This window comes from Schistocerca gregaria, chromosome 1, assembly GCF_023897955.1.
Source record: "Schistocerca gregaria isolate iqSchGreg1 chromosome 1, iqSchGreg1.2, whole genome shotgun sequence".
NCBI classification, from domain to species: Eukaryota; Metazoa; Arthropoda; class Insecta; order Orthoptera; family Acrididae; genus Schistocerca; species Schistocerca gregaria.
This window is the reverse complement of record NC_064920.1, coordinates 9,027,482-9,046,420: the sequence shown is the minus strand read 5'-3', so window position 1 is coordinate 9,046,420 and position 18,939 is coordinate 9,027,482. Positions and strand designations below refer to the sequence as shown.

Here is an 18,939-nt window from a genome sequence, read left to right as displayed (position 1 = left end):
GAATGGGGATTACCTTGGCAAACTTTGTATGTGGTGTTGTCTGAAAGCTGACGCAGTCCCTCAGACACATACTCCCGACGATCAAGTACCACGGTCGTGGAACCCTTGCCCAACGGAAGAATGACGATGGATAGCTCAGCCTTCAGATCACGGAAAGCTTGGGCTTCAGCAGTGGTGATGTTGCGAGTAGGACTAAGGTTTTTTAAGAAGGATTGAGAGGCAAGGCTGGAAGTGAGAAATTCCTGGAAGGTTTGGAGAGGGTGATTTTGAGGAAGAGGAGGTGGGTCCGTCCCACTGTGACGGAGGACGGAACTGTTCCAGGCTGGGTTCAATTTGGATAGTGTCTTGGGGAGTTGGATCATTAGGAGTAGGATTAGATCATTTTTCTTCGTGGCAAAATGATATTTCCAGCAGAGGGTACGAGTGTAGGACAGTAAATCTTTGGCGAGGGCTGTTTGGGTGAATCTGGGAGTGGGGCTGAAGGTGAGGCCTTTGGATAAGACAGAGGTTTCGGATTGGGAGAGAGGTTTGGAGAAAAGGTTAACTACTGAATTAGGGTGTTGTGGTTCTAGATTGTGTTGATTGGAATTTAATACGTAAGCCACGTAAAAAAAAAAAAAAAAAAAAAAAAAAAAAAGAGAGAGAGAGAGAGAGAGAGAGAGAGAGAGAGAGCTTTTAACACTACCGATGCTATAAAATCCACCGTTTCTAGTTCACAAAGAGTTACTTTCACCTATTAAACAATCATTACGGCTAGTTCTAATAACTTTCGCTTTATTTCCATTTCCGTCTTTCCCAAATCACTGATAATTCTTAGCCGCTTCCCACAGGTTTTAACGTCATTATGTCTTCCTCAGACAATTGTTAGCCTCATTTTCATAATCTGCCAACACAAAACCACTCCTTTTAATACATTTACACGTAGTTTTTTCGAAATTTTCCAGAATTTCTCCACCCTTTAACGATTTTTGGCGGCAACACAACCACCTAACCTTTATGCACATCATTGTCTAGCAACCCAAGTTCTCCACAGAATCAACATAGCCCAGCTTTAACCAACACTTTTTCACCTTTTTTCACACCAGATCTCCAGTTGCTTTCTAGTTCACCTTTATCTCTCACCATATATTTTTATTTTCATTTTCATTTCAGCCTCAGGTTACACTTTCCACCATCTAATACCATGTAACCCGCACAGAACATTAAGTTTTATTTACATTCCCTCCACAAACATGCCTTTGCCCTAGCCAGATTAGGCTCCCATATTCTATTTTCTCAGGCTTGTCTGACATTTGGCATTACCCCCAAAGGCCTCACACTTAAAGTTCCCATCTCTGGCTGCAGCCCTTCTTTTCATCAGTCCCTATACCAGTTCCAAACTGAACAGTCCATTGCCCTCACCCACCTAATCCTCAACCTACACATCAACTCAGCCAATGAACACAAACGTCAACTCCTATCCTTAATAAAAGTCCTCAATCTTTCCTCTCCCACATCCACACCGGCTGTACATAGCATCCTCCTACAGGCCAACCGCAAATTAGAACAACATGCCACCCTCCACCTCAAAAAACTATCCAATCTCCTGGTTTCCCACCTCCGGAAAGGCAACTCACTCACCCTCCACAACCTTTCCAACAAACCTCAACCTCCTCTCATTGCACACAGACCCAGTCTCTCCCATCTACTCAATCTCCCACTTCCAGCTCCACTCCCCACAACACCTCAAAATTCTAGTCAACACAATCTGGAACCACAACACCCCAATTCAGTAGTTAACCTTTCCTCCAAACCCCTCTCCCAATCCGAAACCTCTGTCCTATCCAAAGGCCTCACCTTCAGCCCCACCCCCAGATTCACCCAAACAGCCCTTGTCAAAGATTTACTGTCCTACACTCGTACCCTCTGATGGAAATATCACTTTGCCACAAAGAAAAATAATCCTAAACCCACTCATAATGATCCAACTCCCCAGGACACTATCCAAATTGAACCCAGCCTGGAACAGTTCCGTCCTCCGTCACAGTGGGACCCACCTCCTCTTCCTCAAAATCACCCTCTCCAAACCTTCCAGGAATTTCTCACTTCCAGCCTTGCCTCTCAATCTTTCTTAAAAAACCTTAGTCCTACTCACAACATCACCACTGCTGAAGCCCAAGCTTTCCGTGATCTGAAGGCTGAGCTATCCATCGTCATGCTTCCGTTGGGCAAGGGTTCCACGACCGTGGTACTTGATCGTCGGGAATATGTGTCTGAGGGACTGCGTCAGCTTTCAGACAACACCACATACAAAGTTTGCCAAGGTAATCCCATTCCTGACGTCCAGGCGGAGCTTCAAGGAATCCTCAGAACCTTAGGCCTCCTACAAAGCCTTTCACCTGACTCCATCAACCTCCTGACCCCACCTACACCTCGCACTCATACCTTCTACCTACTTCCTAAAATTCACAAACCCAAACATCCCGGCCGCCCCATTGCAGCTGGTTACCAAGCCCCCACAGAACGTATCTCTGCCTACGTAGATCAACACCTTCAACCCATTACATGCAGTCTCCCATCCTTCATCAAAGACACCAACCACTTTCTCGAAGGGCTGGAATCCTTACCCAGTCTGTTACCCCAGGAAACCATCCTTGTAACCATTGATGCCACTTCCCTATACACAAATATCCCGCACGTCCAGGGCCTCACTGCAATGGAGCACTTCCTTTCACGTCGATCACCTGCCACCCTACCTAAAACCTCTTTCGTCATCACCTTAGCCAGCTTCATCCTGACCCACAACTTCTTCACTTTTGAAGGCCAGACATACCAACAATTAAAGGGAACAGCCATGGGTACCAGGATGGCCCCCTCGTATGCCAATCTATTTATGGGTCGCTTAGAGGAAGCCTTCTTGGTTACCCAAGCCTGCCAACCCAAAGTTTGGTACAAATTTATTGATGACATCTTCATGATCTGGACTCACAGTGAAGAACAACTCCAGAATTTCCTCTCTAACCTCAACTCCTTTGGTTCCATCAGATTCACCTGGTCCTACTCCAAATCTCATGCCACTTTCCTTGACGTTGACCTCCACCTGACCAATGGCCAGCTGCACACGTCTGTCCACATCAAACCCATCAACAAGCAGCAGTACCTCCATTATGACAGCTGACACCCATTCCACATCAAACAGTCCCTTCCCTACAGCCTAGGTCTTCGTGGCAAACGAATCTGCTCCAGTCCGGAATCCCTGAACCATTACACCAACAACATGACAACAGCTTTCGCATCCTGCAACTACCCACCCGACCTAGTACAGAAGCAAATAACCTGCGCCACATCCTCATCCCTCAAACCCAGAACCTCCCACAGAAGAACCACAAAAGTGCCCCACTTTCTGGGGCTGGATCAGACTCTGAATGTGGCTCTCCAGCAGGGATACGATTTCTTCAAGTCCTGCCCTGAAATGAGATCCATCCTTCATTAAATCCTCCCCACTCCACCAAGAGTGTCTTTCCGCCGTCCTCCTAACTTTCGTAACCACTTGGTTCATCCCTATGAAATCCCCAAACCACCTTCCCTACCCTCTGGCTCCTACCGTTGTAACCGCCCCCGGTGTAAAACCTGTCCCATGCACCCTCCCACCACCACCTACTCCAGTCCTGTAACCCAGAAGGTGTACATGATCAAAGGCAGAGCCACGTGTGAATGCACCCACCTGCCTACACTGAGAAGCTTTCTATGTGGGAATGACCAGCAACAAACTGTCCATTCACATGAATGGACACAGGCAGACAATGTTTGTTGGTAATGAGGATCACCCTGTGGCTAAACACGCCTTGGTGCACGGCCAGCACATCTTGGCACGGTGTTACACCGTCCGAGTTATCTGGATACTTCCCACCAACATCAACCTGTCCGAACTCCGGAGATGGGAACTTGCCCTTGTATATCCTCTCATCTCGTTATCCGCCAGGCCTCAACCTCCGCTAACTTCAAGTCGCCGCCGGTTATACCTCACCTGTCTTTCAACATCATCTTTGCCTCTGTACTTCCGCCTCGACTCACATCTCTGCCCAAACTCTTTGCCTTTACAAATGTCTGCTTGTGACTGTGTATGTGCAGATGGATATGTGTGTGTGTGCAAGTGTATACCTATCCTTTTTCCTCCTAAGTTAAGTCTTTCCGCTCCTGGGATTGGAATGACTCCTTACCCTCTCCCTTAAAGCCCACATCCTTTCGTCTTTCCCTCTCCTTCCCTCTTTCCTGATGAAGCAACCGTTTTTTGCGAAAGCTTGAATTTTGTGTGTATGTGTGAGTTAGTTTGTGTGTCTATTGACCTGCCAGCGCTTTCGTTTGGTAAGTCATATCGTCTTTGTTTTTAGATATATTTATTTGTATTTTGTTATTTTTAAACTTATGAATAAGGGCACTATATTACATTTTTAACAATATACACTAGAATACATGTTTTGTAAGGTGAGAAAGTGACCAGTTGGACATATAAAAGAAACAACAAAGGTTTACTCACGTCATCTGAATTATCTATAAAGTTCTCAGAACTAAAGTAAGAGAGGAAATTCTACTTAAGTTCTACAAGATGTTGCCTGCACCGACTGTGACATATGGAAGAGGGTTGTTGACTGTAACAGAAAGATATGAACAAATAACAAAATAATCGGAGATGTGATGCCTAAGGAGAGTACTCACTTTCTGACAGCAGGAGGAATGCTCCAGAAATCAGACTAGAACTGGGAGTGGGAAGCTTAAATGAGCAGATGGAAAAATACAGAAACTACATGAAGGAATATGACACAAAAATGGAAGATGAGAGAATATTCGACCTAGTGGTTGGCAGAAGATCTTTGGGAAGACTGAGGAAAAGATGCAAACATCATTAATTTTGATAAACAGTGGTAACAGGCAAATGCCTAACATATGCGCAAAGAAGACGAACAAGAAGAAGAAGAGGAAGAAGATAATCAATTATGGTCACTTTAATGATATTTTTGTAACAAGTCATGAACATGATTAGCATGGTCTGGTTTCTGTAGTTTTAAATAAAATATAGGTAGCTGTTGCACCTTGTGATCTTCTCTGGTCAGTTGATTGTGGTTTGTCAGTCTGTTTGCATGGACAATGGTGGTGAGTCTGGCTAACATTCTGTAGGGAACTGAATTTAGTTTTATTAGCAGCACAATAACTGCACTTTGAAATTTTACAGGTGATAGAGCTTCAGTAACGCATGGAGATTTAAATGATTTCATCCTGCTTTTAAGTGATGTATGCTTTTGCAAATGGAGAATTTAAATGTGTGTTGTTAGTGTTAGTTTACTTTGTGATGAACTTTAGTGGACAGTACAGCAGGATCACTCACAAACTTTTACAGCAATATATAGTCAGGACTTGGATATTGATTTCACTATTGAGTTAGTTGCTTTAATTGGGGAATCTGCTGGGGCTGTTTTAGGACAGAAGCACAGCAACGAGTGATCAACTTCTATGATCATACATACACGCTTTGTCATCAAGATCATTCACTAGCCCAGACGGGATGAGAACACAAATGCAAACTGCCAAAATTATTTTCTCAGCAGCAGGCTGTCAGTTGCAACAGACAATAACTGGGATACACTACTGTGGAACTTGAAAATGACTATGACGACTTATTTTGCGATACTTTCACTATTAAGACTCTTGTGAAAATTGCCTCACACGGCTAATGTATATGAAATGCTTCTTCAGCAAAGGGGAGCACACTGTACAAAAATAGCCCCCCCCCCCCCCAGTGATTATACAGTTTCATGAACATTACTTCTAAATTTTTTCTTTGCAATAATGAGTCCAAATGGAACAGTGAGTTTCATACAAATGAATTATCCTTGTCTAGGGAAATAGCACAAATAATATATGGCAGTTTAGTGTTAACTGTTATTACAGTATACGGGATTGGTAAGTTAACAGCTGCTTCTCTTTGTGAAAATGTTGCTCCATATCCCTGAGAATGTACCTTTATTAAGTGATAACAACAAAAGAAGAGCTGATAAATGAACTAAAGCTAGAGCTGCTACACAGTTGTATGAGGTAATGTTTCTAAACAACTAAAAAGTGCATCACTGAACATCCACACCTCCTGAAAGAACAACTCAAGAGACCCTGAAATTATAAACAGAAAATTGCTGCAATCTTACCTATTCTGAAGACTTGCCATGAACCAACAACACCATTGTGCAGAGTATCAACCACGTGAAAAACATCTCCTTTCCGGAAACTCATTTCTCCTTTATTTGGTTGGTCATAATTAAAGTGAGCTCTGTAAGCATGAAGTTTAACACCGTTAAGCAAATCAGACACTACAGTGAAGTCTGAAGCATTAAAACATCAAACCTAAATTGTAAAGGGAAGTCTGGTACATACAAAATTTCCAGCATAAAAATCAAAAACATTTTTGAAAGTGAAGGAAATGAATTGAATTAAAGTAAATGAAAAAGTCGTTCTTAATAACTATAGAAACATATACATCTTTTAATTATGTTTTAGGAGAAAAGGAACAACTCCTTGAATAGAAGAATTGTTGAGTCACTGAAAGGCGCATGTGCTCGCGCGCACCTCTGCACAAACACACATGCATGCACACGCACATGTGCACACGCGCACACACACACACACACACACACACACACACACACACACACACACACACATACACCTGTACAGCTACACTGTGCCGGCTCAATACACAATGCTGCAATGCTGGGACCACAGTTCTGCCGGTTGGCAGGGCTGAGGGGCTGTGTCAAAGGGACTGGATGAGGAGAGGGATGAGGTGGAGAGTGGGAGAGAGGGCTACAAAAGACAAGCAGACATTTCAGAGGGAGGCAGTTGGTGTGCAAGATATGAATGTGAGAGGGAGAGGCAGCAGATTCATCGGATAGGAATGCAACACATTGGCTCCAGAACGAATGGTGGAACACATGATGTCCCTCGCTCCCATATTCATATGCTTCACATGGCCGCTTCCCTCTGAACTACCTGCCTCTCTTCCCTAGTGCTCTCTCCTACTCTCCATCTCCTCTTTCCCCTCGTCCATTCCCTTTGACACAAGCCCGCACCCCGATTTATCGGTGGAACTCCAATCCCAGCACAGTGTACTCGGCCAGCACAACGTAGCTGTACAGGTGTGTGTGTGTGTGTGTGTGTGTGTGTGTGTGTGTGTGTGTGTGTGTGTGTTCTAGTTCAAAAAAGGATTCATCCAAAATCTAGCAAAATTTTCAGTATCATTTATAAGCCTCCAGTATTATTAATTATCTATAGCATGTACATAAGAACATACCTCCTATTACCCTGGGCTGTTACTCAGGTATAATATATTTACATTGATTCTAGACTAACACCATGTCTGTTTCACTTGGGGTTTGATTCTTTATTATGTATTATCACCATTCCTTAATCTTGTTGTCTTCTACTTCTGTAGCATTTCTCTACTCATAGAAGGATCTCAGAATAGTCAGCACCTTTTTGTCAACAGCTGGACAGTTATTTTTATCTTTAATTCTGAAGTAGGTGTTCATTGCATCACTAGAGTTGTCAGTTATGTTGAAACAGGATAATTATGTATGCAACCTGCCTTTGAGTCTGGTACACTTTTTTCTGCAGATATGAATTTCAGCCTCTTTTTTTTTTTTTTAGTGGGCAAGGTGAACAAGCATAGTATTAACTTACACGTGTGTGGAAAACTATTATAATCTACACTCAGCTGATTGGTACACCAGACTTGTGGTTATTTATTCGGCACACAATGTTTACCTATACCTATCTTCCCTCCCTGCTTCACAGAGTTAGTACACTGCACATTAAGGTATTTCTACATGAGCAGTTCTACTGTCTCAATAAATCAGCACATTATTCAAAAGTTTGTGGCTGCCTACTTAGTTTATTCTGTTTTCAATCCTGTACAGCTCTTTTAATTTGGATGAGTGTAAAGAAGCAGCATACCCCATCCTCTGAAGATGGGGAGAGAAACAGAATTAGCTTCAAGAACTTTTGTTTCTTTTGGTCTTTTATTACAGGACAAAGCACCAATGAATCCAAAATCTCAAGATTCAGCAGCCAGTTTACTTCTACTGGCAATATTCCAGTTTGCTGAACTGTGTACAACAGATTATGTAAAGGCAATGCTGCAGTATGTAATAGAGGTCTGAGCTGCAGATGGACATATCAACTACAATTGAGATGCAGTAGCTGAAGTCGTAAAACATTGTCCTAACACAGACATACACACATACAGCTACACTATGCATACTGCAGTGCTAGGACTTTACCTACTTTATCCTTGCTTCTTTTATGTGCTAATCTAATTCTCATTGTTAAATGGTGAAGTGTTATCCTCCTAGAATTTTCCATATCATATTACTGATTCCATGCTCCTAACAATTTTCGCCCTTTAGAAACTTTTTTACTTAATTTTCCTGTCCACAAGTACAGAAGAAGAAGAAAGGAAAGAAGGAATGTGAAACGAAGCCTGGTGATCATAAAGAGTACAGTTCATTATGCAAGAATGGATGCTTCATTTGTGAAGAGCACGATGCTTCAAAATCATCCTTCCATTATTCTATACTAGAAGAAGGTATATGCAATTTGGTTAGAATAACTTTGAATGAAGACCTACACCTTGATGATAATGAACTGAGGAAACATGGGGACTGGTCACAATGATGGGATGGAATAATCTTTGGCAAATGCACAAGTCTGAAGTATCATGAACTGAGAAAATATGGGGATCAGTCACAATGAGAAGGAGATAGTGCTTAAGAGGAATGGTGCTACGTCACAAGTTGCTATCACAAGCGTACTTAGAAACAGAAGTATTAGTTTGTATGAACAATAAGGTAGTCACAACAAATAAATTTTTACCACTGAATGAGGAAGTATTAAAAAATTCAATTGGGAAACATTGGTACTAGTGTTAGTAAAGGAGTACCAAGATGAGTCATGAAGAAGGAAAGGACAGTGGATGCAGTGGCTACTTTGCAACATTTAAATCTGGAATTTAGTGATCACATCCTGACTCAATATGGAAGAAAAAGCAAATGACTTAATTCATGTCAGCAGAGGAAAAAATTCAAGTGTGTACATAATTGTTGTATTAAGTAGCAATTAGCAGTTAGATGATGATGTTTGACATGCTCAAGAAATATACTCCCGCAACCCATTTTCAAATGCTACAAATTATGGGAACATGCCCATTTGCTGCATTTACAGCTGCTGTGAACAATATACAAGTATGCATGAATCTCCAAACAAATGTGAACTCTAAAATGTTCTTACAAGAAGAGGTAAATTTCTTTGTCAGAAAGTGTGATCGATAATAATTGTGGAATCACCAAAATATTACAATAAAGCCTCACTAATATCAGAAACATACAGGACATCAACACATCACAAGAGGAGGGAAGTAAAAAAAAAAAAAAAAAAATCCCAACTCTCAAGTCTACTAAGTGTGACTGATTAATCAAGTATTTAGCAGCGTTGCAGAATTGATTTTTATGCGACAATATTTTGACAGTCGACCCAGTCACCTTCTTTAGGTGCCATGGACTGTATTATTGTGAGTAACCACTGCCTCGACTCCAACCAGGAAGTAAGTATGCATAACAGCACAGTTTGCTGCATGTAAAGAAGACAACAAGGTCGACCGTCAAAATATTTTTGCATAAAATTGAAACTGAAGCTCAGCTGAGTAACTGAATGCCCACCATTAAGAAAGAAGCTGAATGTCACTATCCACCATCCAGTTTAATTGGCTCTTATCCTGAGAATTCATAAGTGACATATGCCAAGAAAGCTTACATTTAAATTTAGGCTCACTATTTTTATAGATATAATCAGAAAGAATCCACTAGCTAATTATCAGAAGTCATAAATAATGGAAAGAAGACTGAAAGGCAAAGTTATGATGTTCCTCAATCAAACAATACTAAAAAGTAATAAGATATACAGAACAAATTAAATTATGCTTCGAAATCTGAATGAACAATAATACACATTTTCATATGAAACAAATTTTAATGCAATAATTTGCTTGTGAAGGTAAAATCAATCTTCTACATGATTCCTAAAATCCACAGAACCAACAGTAGTGGGTGTCCCATTGTAGCTGGTATTGTGTTCACACTGACAGAATCTCTGCTCCTCATGAGCAACTCTTCAAAATAATTGCCTGTAACCTAGCCTCCCGTATCAAAGACATGAACTATTTTTTCACCGACTCTCAACCACCTCCAGCCCATTACCAGCTTGAGCCCTACTCATCATTGTTGAGACCATCTGCCCATGCCCACGAGCCTCCTGCTATCAAATACTACTTCATCCATTGTCCTCCCAATTTCAAACCAACGCCTCATTCTTTATACATCTAATTACACACACCCCTCACAGAAAGATATATAAACAAAGCTTAGACACTCCCATGGGCACCAACAGGGCATCCTCCTATGCCAATCTGTTTATGGAGTATCTATAGGATATCTGCCCAGCCTCCCAAACCCCAAACCACATGTCAGGTTCATGTCTGTTGATGATGGCTGCACTATCTAAACCCAGGGCACAAATACCATATCCTCATTCTTCCACAGCCTGAACACCTTCTCTGCCATTTTTAAACCTGGTTTTCCTCAGTCCGATGCACCCCCTTCTTAGACAATGATCTCTGCCTATCTGATGGATCTATCAATACTTCTCTCCATATCGAGCCCACGAGTCATCAACAGTTTCTGCATTGAAAGCAGTCTTCCCCCTCTTTTTTTTTTTTTAAAAAAAGAAAAAAGAAAAAAAAAATACACACTCACACACACAATCCTACATAGTTTGGTCAACCACAGATGCTGCATCTCCAGAAAAAATAATTCTCTTGCCGAGTATGCTTAAGATCTCACAAAAGCCTTCACTGACAGGCACTATCCCCCAATCCGTAGATAGAATCCCACACCAAATCCTCACACACACGTAATCCCCTTACCAATCCCAGAACCAGTTCAAAGAAGCACCCCATTTGTCACCCAATGTAATTCTATACCGGAGCAACTGAACCAAACACTTTGCCAGGTCTTCGACTATCTGCCATCGTGTCTAGAAAAGAGGAACCTCACATCCACAAGCGTTTCCACCCTACCTATAAAGGTCTATCATTATACCACACTCACTTGCAACCTCTTGCCATTTGGCTCGTATCCTTTAGAAAGACCCCTATGTGAGACTTGTCCGATTCACCCATCCAGCAATTCCTACTCCTGTCTTGTCAAAGGGCTATTCACTTCCATCAGAAAAAGAGCTACCTGTGAGTGAAGCCAGCTGTGCTCCTTTTCTCCACAGCACTTTATATGGACACGTTACCCAACTGACTGTCCCCCTGAATGAATGGTGACCACCAAATTGGCTGAGAGCAGAGTTGACCGCCTAATGACGCATCACACTACCAAGCACAATACTCCAACGGCTGTTTCACAATGTGGGCCATCAAGATCCTTTACCGGAACATTGGCTTTCCAGAACTACATAGATGGGAGTGATCTCTCAACAAATCCTTCATTCTTGTAACCTCCAGCCTCAATCCCCACTAGACCTGTGTCCCACACCTACCTCCAACCTACTGCACTGGCCTTAACTTCCCTCATCCTACGTCAATTTCCTTTTATCTGCAGCCTCCCCCCTCCCCTCCTCTGTTCTGTCATCCCCAATCGACACACTCCTCTATGTCACCGTCATACTGTCATCGTGCACTACATGAGCTCACTAGTGCCAGTCCCACATTCCTATCCAGCACACCTGCTGCTTACCGCTCACCACTTTCTCTTCTCTCCCTCCTCTGCCCTTCCACCCCACACAACGTCTCACCCCAGTCTACCTGCAAAGTAGTTGTCATCTTTACTCTTAAAATGTTTACAATCTACCAGAACTTCCTTTGCCACATTTTAATGAAAATAATGGAACAAGCAACTACGTAGATTGGAACTTAAATAGTGGCAACAATGTTGTGGAGACACTATGCAATGGAATCTACTATTGTCACTGATAGTACACGTTGTTCATATACCTACCTTACCTCTGAGCAAATGGACTCGCCCGTCCCAGGTCACCGGCGTGCGCACAATTGAGGGAAACACAGTCACTAGTGAACGAGCAGTCTAATGTAATGGTGTCACTATGTTTTTGAAACAGGAACAATGGAATTGGATTAAGATTGAATGAGCCAGAGGTCGTACAACATGACAGTATCATCAAAGTCTTCGAGAGGTGTGCGGGGAATACACATTGCTGTACAGAACAGTGGCACACTGGGTAAAATCCTTTCATGAGCTCGCCCATGTAACTGGATTAGCGCACATGACTCCGCAATGCATCCTGAAGCCTGGGCATGCAAAAAACTGCATCACGATGTGTTCTACATGACTTGATGGAAATGCAGAAATGGATGTGTTACGGCATTGCTCAGACGCACTTGGAGCGCTATGACCACGAAGGAGAGGCTTTCTTATGCCGTATCGTAACACTGGATGAGACATGGACCACATCATATGAACCAAAACTGAAATGCCAATCCAATGAATGGTGCCATTATCGATCGCTGTGAAAGTTGAAAGTACATCAGAGCCCCAATATGGTTAAAGTTAAGGTGATTCTTGTGTACAACTGTGATGGTGTTATCCTAACGCATTAAGTTCCTCCACGGCAAACTGTCAATGCACAGCATTACTGGTCATTTTGGGAGCATCACCTGTGACCAGCTTTGCAAAAGGAGCAGCGGCACTTTCTGGGCAATCCACCCATTATATTGAACAACACTGCATGGGTGGATACAGCGCAAGCTGTGGCTGTTCCATTCAGTCAATGGGTCTGGGGAGTGCTGTAACATTCACCATACTCCCCAGACTTCAAGTCCTTATGACTTTGATTTGATTTTGAAGATGGCGGAAACACTGCATGTCACTCGCTTCAGAACTGTTCCAGAGATTCGACAGGCAGTAGACTGCTTCATTCACACCATAAACAGAACAGGCTCTGCTAACACATCGCTAGCAACAGGTTCTACACAATGCTGGTGACTACTTTAGAGGACAGTAACTTGTGCAAACATGTAACACTTTTGTATTGGCAGTGAATAAATAGCTGCCACTAATTAAGTTCCAACCCTCTTATATAAGAGACACTGAACAGTCAGCTCCACATAAAAAAGACTGAAATCAAGTTGTTCCTCACTGCTACCAGATTAACAAAAACAGACACACACAACTATATTGCCTGGTCAAATGCATTCTCCCCAAGCATCACTCATATTTTAATGAAACTTTTGTTATTTTAGCAAAAAACTTGTCTAGGTACACAGCTGCATCGTGCTGTAAAATAACCAACTATCACTAATGTTTCAGGGACTATTAAGTGAGCTTCCTGTGTGTCTACCGATCAGGAGGGTCTGAAATCCCTGAATTCCATAGAATCAGTAATCTGAGGAGTAATTTTCAGAAGACTATTGGTCAAACGATGAGTGACAAGTGTTTTATGTATACACAGTCAGGTGAATTAAAGGACTGGGACAATATTGGATTAATAAAGGAAATAATTTATCAGTGAACCAATCATCTTGAGTTTAAAAAAGAAATTACCCCAACATACAAAGAAGTTGTTGCTTGCAGCACCCAAAACTAACTTCAGTGGATTTATAAATTGTGTGGGAAGATTTGAGTGTTGTTCAGTCAGTGGTCTGAGATATAAATAGGATATAGGATTTCGTGCTCAAATATGCCAAAGATTTTATGGTGCTTTGAGAAAATTCAAATGTAAGTGCAAGAAGAACTGCAGTGCTTATACTGTGGGCTATTGAAGAGAACAAAGAAAAATTAATGGAACGAGAACTACAGTATGGCAGTAATAGGGATACAAGAAGTAATTTCACTCATGAAAGTGGGAGATTAATATTACTGAACAAATGTTTGAATTTATTTATGGTGACTAGGATAATTTGTAAAGTACAGAAAAGTGAAGTGCACCCAAGTTAGATGAGGAATTGACTAAGCTGTATATGTGCCAGTGCCAGTGGATGTTCTAAAGAATGAAGGTTATTCCATGTATGACTAGTGTATAAGGGAATAAGAGCTTTTTTTTCTTTTTTTTTTCTTTTTCTGAGAAAGAATTAATGAAAATTACATACGAGGGGTGGCTGTAAAATAATGAGACTACAGGTGAAAAACATTTTACTTCAAAAATCTACATATTTATTTATTGTCCCCCCAAATACTTCCATCCTTTATCTCTAAAATGCTCCATGCAAATTTTCCAGTGATAGAAACAGTGCTGGAAGTCTTCCTTTGTGAGCTCCTTGATGACGTGGGCCACTTTTTCTTTCACTGCTTCAATAGACTGTAATCTCATTCCTTTCAATACAGATTTGACCTACGGAACTAGATAAAAGTCACAACGCAAGGTCAGGCAAATAAGGTGGGTGGTCTGACACTGGGAAGCTAGCAGCCTCTTAATAGACAGTGCGGTACGAGCCAGTGCGTCATCTTGATGAAGGAAAGTGTGGTGTCACCGCCAGACACCACACTTGCTAGATGGTAGCCTTTAAATCGGCCGTGGTCCCTTAGTATACGTCGGACCCGCGTGTTGCCACTGTCAGTGATTGCAGACCGAGCATCACCACACGGCAGGTTTAGTCTAGAGAGAATCCCTAGCACTCGACCCAGCTGAACAGCCGACTTTGCTAGGGATGATTCACTGTCTACATACACTCTCATTTGCAGAGACGACAGTTTAGCATAGCCTTCAGCTATGTCATTTGCTACGACCTAGCAAGGCGCCATATTCAGTTACTAGGAATGTATTCTGAACAGATAATATTGTGAATCATGTACCGTCAAGAGCGATCTTCATCATTAATGGATTAAAGTTAAGTATCAAACTAATTACGTCTGCTTTCTGAATTCTAATCCCTTGTCGTGTTCCAGATCTCATGTCAGTATAGTCTTTCCCTCCTCGCGCCAGCCTGCGTGAGCTAAAATGAGTGCATTTCGGCCTCCACTAGTAACACAATGTTGACTCTTCTGCCAACACAACAGAAAGGTAACTTTTTGCTCCAAAACTCAGGGTGTTTTTTACTTCCTCATGGAGTTTAGCAAGCACCTCAAAGTGTAGTAAAGACAATTAATAGTTTGATCTTCAGGAACCCAGTGAAAAACCACAATTACACAACTATCAAAAAACATTTGAACTGCTCAAAAACTTGGGTACATAATAGCTCAGGTTACATTGGCAGTTTTTCTAAGTTTCACATGAAGCTTTATGACAAGTTGCTCTATTACTACACTTATCATTTTTCTGAAAAAAACAAAGTAATAGCTCTTACACAAGTGAAGGTAACAGTCACATTGATTTGTCTACAGACACCGAAAATACGGCATTAGACTGAAAACACTTCACGGATATTGGTTGTTCATTTTCTGGTGCATGAGTACTTACTCTGAGACAGTGTCAGTGCCACGTATAATGGAAGGTCTGGGATGGGATAACAACATTGTCCAGAAACAGGAAACTGATCTCCCATGCCTTGTCTCACTAGTCAAATACCATCCTCCACACACCCTCTGCCTAGCTACAAAGAAACACTCCTTTTGTGACTCAATACCACCTGTAAGAGAACAAATGAATCACATTCTCAGACAGAGTTTCGACTACCCTCATCCTGCCATGAAATGACAAATATCCTTCTCACTATCCTCCCCACGCGTCATACACTAGAAGTCTGCTGCCCACTCAACCCATGTAATTTCACTGTTCATCCGCACTCCACCCCTGCTATCAAGCCCTTGCCTCTTGGTTCACATCTGTGCTACAGACCAAAGTGCATGACCTGTTCCATTACAGCCTCCCAGAACAACCTACTCCAATCCTGTCATTGGCATCTCCGATCCCATCCAAGGCAGGGCTACCTGTGAAAGCAGCCATGTGATCTACAAACTTATGTGCATCAACTGTGCCACATTCTACATGGGTATGCCAACCAACAAGCTGCCTGTGATCACAAATAGCCACTGCCAAACTATGGCCAAGACGCACCTGGACCACTCAGTTGTTGAATGTGCTGTCTGACACAATATGCTTAATTTTAATTACTACAAGTTATGTGATAAATATTCACAACACTGACTCAGCATGTGGGAAGAAAGGTTGATTAGAGTTTAACATCCTGTCAGTGTTAAGATAATCAAAGATAGAGATGAAGCTCATCTGTCACTTTTTCACATGAATCAGCCTGACACTTCACTTGTGCAACACAGGAGGGCCATAGAAACCAAATGGGAGAACAAGTGGTGAATAACAAGGAGTTTCAAGAAAGTACGTCATGAAAAACAATTCTTTCATCCCGTAAGCATTCTGAGAGTAAAAAGATTCGGAGAAAGAAATGAGGTAAAATAGTGTTTATTGATTTCAAAAAAGCATGTAGGTGAACTAATAGACAGACACTCATCAAATTTTGCAATAGGAGCAAACAGAAGTCCAAAGTCCACTATACATGAGTTATTAAAGAAGGCTACCACTGAAATTAAAATTTCATGGGAAAAATTTGGAGCCATTCAAGAGTGAGAGAGAGAAGTCAGACAAGGCAGCAAGTCATCGTAAATCTTAGAGAAATAAGAGTATACCAAAGATCACAACAGACACAGAATTACCAAAACTTAGTGGTGTGTGGTGACTAAGATTAATTTTATAAGTGATCGTCCACAGAAAACAATGATAGAAGGTGTCCTAAATTCATATAATTTGATGTGAATCACATTCTTTCCAACCAGAGTGCAGGAAAACAACATTTTTGTTGCTAGAGGGGCTTTCTGTTACCAAAACAATAACTTGCCTTTCAGACCATGATGCATACATTTTAAGACTCAAACGAATTTGTGTATGCACAGATGTTAATTACATTTTATTTAGAAATATTAATCCAGTGGTAACAAAGACTTTTTAAAGAACAAGAGTGGCAGGAAGATTATAGTGCAGATAACGTAGATGATAAATATAATGCTTTCTTCAACAAATTTCTTATTCCCTCCGAAAGTTGCTTTTCGTCGGCAGATTAAAAACGGCACTGGCACTTACAGGCATCTTGGGTGGTTTGCTAATGGTATAAGGATATCATATAGAGCAAAATAGAATTTATATAAAAATATTAGAGATAGTAACAATGAAGCTACAGTAGCACATTACAATCAGTGTTTAAAAATGTCATGTGGTATGCAAATAGAAAAATGATGAAGAAAGTGTGTGGGCAACGGCACAAGTTGGAAGATATCAATTCAATATGTCATAAAAATGTTTTTGTTATTGATGAGTCAGACATATGTAAAGTGTTTAACAATCACTTTCTGAATATAGCAGCTGAATTAACTAAAAACTTGGTATTTACAGGGAATTGTACAACTCTCTTAGAAAATGGATTTCCTAGACCGCTGCCTGAAACATAGCTCCATGATACTGATAAGGATGAGAATGGGTCAATAATCAAACCATTGAAGACAAAGGACTCACACCAATATGGTGGGGTATCTAGTAGGATACTACAGCACACTGATGCATGTTTTAGCCCTACACTTAGCCACATTTGTAATTTTTCCTTCAGCAAAGAACTCAATATTGATACCACTTTACAAAAAAGGAGAAAGGAATAATGTAGCCAATTTTAGATTTATTTCTATGTCAACAGTGTTTGCAAAAGATATTGAAATGGCTGTATAAGAATAACTGATCACTTCAGTTCAGATAATTTGCTGTAAAATGTACAGTTTGGTTTCTGAAGAGGTTTAACAACTGAAAATATTCTTTTCTCTTTTCTCAGTGAGGCACTAGTAGGATTAAGCAAAAAGTTGCAAACACTCGGTGTCTCCTTTGACTTAAGCAAGGCGTCTGATTGTGTTGATCACACAATATTATTGCAGAAGTCACATCACTATAGAAGAGAAGAGGTACCTCACAACCGATTCCTCTCATACTTTAAGAACAGATGGCAAATGGTTATTGTAAAATATATCTCTTTGCTGACAACACTTACACGGTAGTGAAGGATGTTGAGTGCAAAACAGGCAATGTATCACACAATGCATTTCAGGACCTGCATTCATGGCTTGAAGAAAATAAATTGATGCTAAATCACATTGAGACTCAGTTTTTACAGCTTGTAAGCAGTAAAGGAAAGAAAAGAAAATTTTGAAGTAGGTATTAAAGTCCATGGAGAAGAAATAAAAACTTTGAGGTTCGCCGATGGCATTGTAATTCTGTCAGAGACAGCAAAGGAGTGTCTTGAAAGGAGAATATAAGATGAACTTCAACAAAAGCAAAACGAGGATAATGGAATGTAGTCGAATTGAGTTGGGTGATGCTGAGGGAATTAGATTATGAAATGAGACACTTAAAGTAGTAAAGGAGTTTTGCTATTTGGGGAGCAAAATAATTGATGATGGTCGAAGTAGAGTCGATATAAAATGTAGACTGGCAATGGCAAGGAAAGTGTTTCTGAAGAAGAGAAATTTGTTAACATCAAGTATAGATTTAAGTGTCAGGAAGTCGTTTCTGAAAGTATTTGTATGGAGTGTAGCCATGTAGGGAAGTGAAACATGGACGATAAATATAGTAGTTTAGACAAGAAGAGAATAGAAGCTTTTGAAATGTGGTGCTACAGAAGAAGGCTGAAGATTGGATGGGTAGACCACATAACTAATGAGGAGGTACTGAATAGAATTGGAGAGAAGAGGAGTTTGTGGCACAACTTGACAAGAAAAAGGGACCGGTTGGTAGGACATGTTCTGAGGCATCAAGGGACCACAAATTTAGCATTGGACAGCAGCATGGAGGGTAAAAATCGTAGAGGGAGACCAAGAGATGGATACACTAAGCAGATTCAGAAGAATGTAG

The 18,939-nt window shown here is 41.2% G+C and overlaps 1 protein-coding gene across 14 annotated transcripts in view; it reads right to left on the bottom strand.

The window, feature by feature from the left end:
- The window catches only part of LOC126320910 (tight junction protein ZO-1), an 839,027-nt gene that overhangs the window by 225,765 nt on the left and 594,323 nt on the right, over positions 1-18,939 (bottom strand). For all 14 annotated transcript variants that reach the window (XR_007558731.1, XR_007558696.1, XM_049994135.1 and 11 more), the window contains exon 9: positions 6,177-6,298. Coding sequence is in view for 12 of the 14 variants with exons in the window: in XM_049994135.1 (XP_049850092.1) it covers positions 6,177-6,298 (122 nt within the window). In the remaining 2 variants the exon portion in view is untranslated. The remainder of the gene's footprint in view (positions 1-6,176; positions 6,299-18,939) is intronic.